General features: G+C 37.9%; 1 protein-coding gene across 1 annotated transcript in view; it reads right to left on the reverse strand.

Moving 5' to 3' along the window:
* Nucleotides 1-2,765: 2,765 nt before the first annotated feature.
* LOC110040177 (uncharacterized) overlaps nucleotides 2,766-6,229 on the reverse strand; it is a 12,217-nt gene continuing 8,753 nt past the window's right edge. Inside the window, exon 2 of the mRNA XM_020745371.2 lies at nucleotides 2,766-3,103. Within this exon, the coding sequence (XP_020601030.2) occupies nucleotides 3,041-3,103 (63 nt within the window). The 3' untranslated portion in view covers nucleotides 2,766-3,040. The remainder of the gene's footprint in view (nucleotides 3,104-6,229) is intronic.

Raw genomic sequence — 6,229 nt, forward strand, 5'->3', positions numbered from 1 at the left:
CAGAGACACTAAAAGCGCTGTCGCAACGATTTTGTTATTAAAAACATACCAAAAATTGTTTTTATGTTACCATTTACCATGTAGTTTTAAGATCTTTATAAGTGTGTTTGCTTTTCTGTATGTAAAGGCGAATTCTAAGGAAATTTGTGAAGAAATGTCCTCTCCTTTTTTTCAGAAAAATGCTGATGTCAGCATTTTTGTTGAGATTCAAGGCTAATTGTCTCGAAAAAATGCGTGGCTATCCCAATATTTCTTTGTGGATTCCAATAGCCCTTGCAAAGATATACATTTCCCGCGTGGTCCTAACCTGGCGCAAAAACCTTTGTATTTAGTGGGCACCGTCCTTAATACATACTCGTAACCACTGTCATGGTTTTTGGAAGCAATAACACACCGTTCTCCTCGAAAGTGACAAAACTTGGCATATAATGCAACTGGCATTCCATCTCCTCGAGGGATTTCATGCTCGTATTTCTGACTTTATAGCCGTATTTCTGACTTAATGCCCGTATTTCTATGTTTGACTATCAGTTATAAGCTATAAGTCAGCTTTGCAATCAGTCAGTGTATTCGTAGAATCCGATCTCTATTTTAAAAACATTTTCATTGAATAACAAGAGTAACCAAGCGCTTACGAATTGAACGTCTTGCCCTAAAAAGTTGTCCATGGTTCTTTCCGCCATCCTTGTTTCGCACGAGGATTAACATCGTCAAAGTGGCTGTGGTTCTGGTTCCGCAGTAAACTTTGACAATGTTATGACGCAATTTATCATCAATAAGAAGACAGACGCACAAAAAAGAAACTGACGTCAATTTATTTTTTTACAATAACAAGACCCCAAAATGGTCAAATGCCGCGAATAAATGAGGGGAAAAGGCGTCGAAAACTTGCCGTAAACAAAGATGAGTGAATTTTATTTAAAATGACGCGAACATTGTCAATAGCTTTTCTCGCTTTTTGATTGGCTACTAGTACTTAAAATAGTCCATAAAATCTCATTGGTTAAAAAGTTGTTAGTTTGATAGCTTACATACATACATACATACATACTTTATTGACTTTCCCTTTAGAGGCTTTTCAAAGACAATACAATAATAATTTAAAACTACTTAAAAACTCTAAGATTCATTAAGATTAATTAACTAGAATTAGGAATCTATAAAATCCTTAATAAGTTTACGTTTAAGATAAAACTTAAAAGCAGATACTTTCTCGAGAGTTTTTAGAGAGCTATCCATGGAGTTCCAGATACTGACTGTTCTGTAGTAGAACGTTCTCTGACCACTGGCAGACTTAAAAAGAGGAATGTTCAGCATTTGTGAACTTCTTGTGGCACGTCCGCTTATTTCTCCTCGCTTACTGAACTGGGAAGACAGGTACTCCGGCACGCGAGATGTTAGACATTTGTAGGCCATGATAGCGCTCCTGAAATATAACTGAGTCGCGACTGGTAGCCATTTAAGCTCTTTTAAAACTGGTGTGATGTGATCATATTTGTGTGTACTGGTCGCAATTCGAGCGGCAAAGTTCTGAATACCTTGTAATTTATTTATATTACTTTTTGATGTATTCGCCCACACGTTCGAACAATAAAAAAGTTTACTAAAAACTAAAGTATTTATAATAGTTAGTAGGGTGCATTTGTCAAAAACATGCTTTGTGCGGCTTATTTGACCGAGACAAGACATACAGGAGGAGACAGTTTTGGTAATGTGTTCGTCATAGGTCAGGTTCTTGTCCAAAATCACCCCAAGATCTTTGCTGAAAGTTGAACTTTTTGTTGAACGTTGAACTGCTGAAAGTTGAACTTGAAAGCTTGCATAAATTAAGGTTTTGTCCGTCTGCACCCTTAAGCCCTGGCCTAACGAAGTCGCAACTAGACGCAAGTTCTCAACTTACGTCTACTTGCGACTCCGTTTGGCCAGGCCTTGCGTGCGCTTGCGTTGACTTGCGATGACCTGCGCTCACTTTGGTGGAGATCAAATTTGCACGCAAGTCGACCCAAGTTTTTCACCGTTTGGCCACTCAACCCAAGTCAACGCATGTTGAGAGACGTCCATTAACCTATTATTAGCCAATGAAATACAGGATATTTCTGACTTGAAATGGGTTTTTATAGTTACTTGCGGGTACTTGCGAGGAAACTTGCGAGTCCGTTTAGCCACCCAACGCAAGTCTCTACGCAAGTTCAACTTGCGGCTGCTTGCGACTACTTGCGAGTCCGTTTGGCCAGGGCTTTATTGATGATAAAAATGAGCCAATCAGCGCGCGAGAAATTAGACAGATATTGTAAAAAGCAATCTTGCAAATTCTTGTGCATGTGGGGGTGAAAGTGGATTTATTTGAAAAGTACAAGACTTAAACGAGCTTTATAAACTCATTATTCATACGTTTTGTATTACACTGTGCAATCAGGAAATTTTAAATGGTCACGGAAAAGTGAATGTTTCATAAAAACTGAAAGATAAAATTTCCTTTGACAATGCCCAGCGCCCCGACTGACCTGTGATAGTAAACTCCCTAGCCTGGGTTAGGACATTTGTGGGGCAAAGTGAAAAAAAGACGACTATTTGTTGGAAAAATTGTTCAATAATTGAAGTGCCCTCCCTTATTTTCAGTGTTCTGAACTCATTCCAAAATGTTCTGAAAATTGTGTTGTGTTCAGGCTGAGCGAATTTGGGGTTCAATTCGGGACTGTGGATCATTTCGGGTCCGATTTCGGGATCAGGCGATCCCCGTAAAATGTTACCTTTCCCATCGTCCGTTTTTCTTTCTTTTTCTTTTTTTTTTTTTTTGCAAAAGTAAAAGAAAACATACTCCAGATACAATGTGCGACAAGCATAATTTTACTTTTAACTTAAATTTACATTCTCTGTATTAAATACAAAAAAACGTGTTCAAGACTTTATTTTGAATATGAATCTTTTATTACTAATTTGCTTAACCTGTACATTAAATCGGAAATGTTTGTGGACGTCGTTCCATATCTCTCTCAGCATTTCATACTTGGAAACAAAGGTTTTATTAAACAGTATTGTGTCACTGACTCAGGCTCCCTTGGCCAATTTTCCTTTCTTTTATTTTGCCCGTCCGACCGACCCACTAAAAAGGGAAGGAGATGGGAAACCAATCATTTTATGGGGATAGATTCACTTCTGAAGCTTTGCAGTATCAGTTTTCCATTTTCTTTAAACAGGTTCAAGAACATTGGTGAAAAAAAAAAAGAAACCCCACGGGATTGTGTTACCCCCACCCCCAGGGGTGTATTTACACATTAAATTGACAACTCAAAAACACTAGAGTTCATACATCAGACAAAGCCTTTTACACTTTCAATTTCTTCCAATAAATTGACTCACCTTTATTTTTAGCAATGAAAACATCAATCATGTGAAAACACAGCTAGCTACTATGAGCCAAAATGAGTCCTGAATGAAGGATGTGTGAATCACTTGCCCATGCAGAGGACAGAAGGGAGTTGGAGGGGGGGGGGGGGGGGGAGGGGGTGATACTGTAGCTATGATAAAATAATTTACAACAGTAGTGGCATGAAACTTTGGAGCCGGATAACTAAACATTAGACTTTATTGCAGTAACAAAAATACACTTAGTCCATCAAACGTGAATGTAACATAACCCTTAAGGAAAAAATGGCCGCGCAAAATCCTGACGGAGAGATGTGCTCCTTTCACAAAGTTCTTCTCCCCAGAATTTTGTGCATCAATTCTTTCCTCAAGGTTTTTTTTTTTTTACGTCACGTACCAGGGACTAAGCGAAGGAGGGATTGCTCATAGTCTATTTCTGGGCTGTACAAGGGCCACATTTTCCAAGTACAATCCTCAGAGAGTGAGAAACAATATGGCTGATGATAATATTTGCTGTTTATTTTTTGGCAGGTGGCAGGGCATTTGGGAACATTGCTCGTAATGCCCTTAGGCATGATAAGAAAATCTGGCCCAATTATTATCCAGTCACAGTGTGTGTTATATTGTAGACCCTCTAGCGTTATACAAGCATTATATTACAATATTAAGTGTTCTCTGATTGGATAACTAAACTTGAGATACATGTATTCTACATAATTCAGTTCCTTGTTTTATGCAGTCTATTTACTAATTACCGGTAATATGATTATCTATAGTATATAAAAATATTCATTCCAATAAAAATGAGTAATGCCTATTTTCAGGTTGCAGTATTCCTCAAAAAAACTTCATTTCCTAACTTTGATCATACAGTGGAGTAGTTAGCTAAATTAGACAGAATCTCGGGAATGTAATTTATGAGTGCTTACAGGTCAACTGAACTACATGAAAAATTGAACTGTTCTTTTAACAGAATGAGAAAACGTTGTCTTACAGAAACATATCATATTTAAAAATATACTGTACTTATAAACAGGTGGCACACACTAAATTAAGGAGGTTTTGCAAACTATAAGCTTAACAAGAAGTTAAATGAAAAGTTTTCTGCATGTGTGTGATGCATACTGTACAGCTCTTAGCTGTATTCTGCTAAACAACAATTCACACACCCGTTAATAGTCTGACAACTCTCACCATTCTATAATTTGAGAGAAAAGCTCTCATTCAAATGTTAACCCTGCTCTACAAACACTGATTATCTGTGCACTGTATATTTCCTTTAGTCATGATTATGTCCTCATCATACCCTGTTAAAACAAACGACCCTTCTACAGGGAAGTGAGTTTTTATAAGTTATAAGGTGGCATAATAGCATGACATGATCAACAATGTTGTTCTTCCTGTGCTTGACCATTATTGGCAGACATTTGACTCAATGAATGAGCAAACAATTTCTTAACTTTGAACTAGTTACGGTTAAGACCAAAAAACAGTGTTCTTTTGTTTTCAAATTTTATGCAATAATAATAAATAAAACATAACATCTATTCTGAGATCCTGGACACCTGGATAATTAATATCACGGGATATCAGGAAGGCACACAAGGCAAGTAACTTGCTGATTGTTAATTTGTTTATGATAAATGTAAGAATCATAAGAGTGTCTACAAAGAGTATTATTAAAAACTAATCCAGGAAAGTACTTAATACACTCTACAGTTTAGCAGTAGTTTAAAGTGCATCTAAACCCCCCCCCCCCCCAATTTTATTTGTATACTTCTATGAAAGGGTCAAGTTTTAGAACATTAAGAGCCGCTCAAAGAAAAACGCCACAAGATCAAAGCAACCTTTGAGTTTTCTTCCCAGCTGTTTGTTTGCCTGTACAGTGTAGCTCCACCTCGCATTTAGCTCTTCATTTCTCATCTGCAGCTCATCCGCAATGAAATCTTCCCTATCGTCACTTGAAGCATTGCACATTACTCTCAAAGCTCTTTAAATTATTATAGAAAAGGGGGGAGGCTACTTTCGAGCCTGCAAGCCCGCGCCTTGAGCCGCAAGCCACAAGTCTCTTTTTGCAAGCCCCGAAAGATTCCCGCCAAAAAATATCAAAACGGGCATAATGCCCTAATATGGTATTTATTACATGCGGGGTGCTTCCATTATGATAATAACCGAGGAAAATGAAACGGCATTTTCCGATCAAACCGAACCAACCAAGAGGAATCGGACTCTAACCATTTTTTATTCCTTTTCCAAACTCCCTACATAAGTGAAGAGAAGTAAGGCAATGAACCGGTTTGTCAAAAACGGAACGACAAATTTCGGTCCGACTGGTCCAACCGAAATAAGTGGACCACCTCCAGAGGTGATCCCGAATATTCCGCTTGGAAGAAACCGAAAGGGACCTTTCCATTTGACTTCCGACGGAAATTAAAGGAATCTTTGGCATAATGGAAAATAACCGCGGTCTTCATTTGTTGGTGGACTGAAGCATGGCAAGTAAAGTGATGGACAGTTTTCCTCTCTTTTTTTATTTCTATTTCTAATTAAGCAGATATAATAGGACGGACATTCTTCTCATCTTGCTTTTTGGTAGCTGCAAGCGAGATAAACGGAAGTGTCGTGACAGCTTGACATTTCATAAGTTGACAGCTCGGATTACGAGATTCGTAAACATTGTAATCGGAGACACGAGTGATTTGTGAAAAAGGTTTTTTCGAGAGAACACAGAAAATAGGACACATTGTGACACTGGAAGAGAATTAAACAAGGATTTGTTGAGTACAAGTGAGTTGTGAGTGTGCGAGTTAAGGTGTTACAGATGTTTTGCTAATCTTTAATTAGTTTGAAAGGAGTTGTCAAG

Source organism: Orbicella faveolata, unplaced genomic scaffold, assembly GCF_042242905.1.
Source record: "Orbicella faveolata isolate gen_17 unplaced genomic scaffold, um_ofav_v1 contig_13, whole genome shotgun sequence".
In the NCBI taxonomy this organism is placed as follows: Eukaryota; Metazoa; Cnidaria; class Anthozoa; order Scleractinia; family Merulinidae; genus Orbicella; species Orbicella faveolata.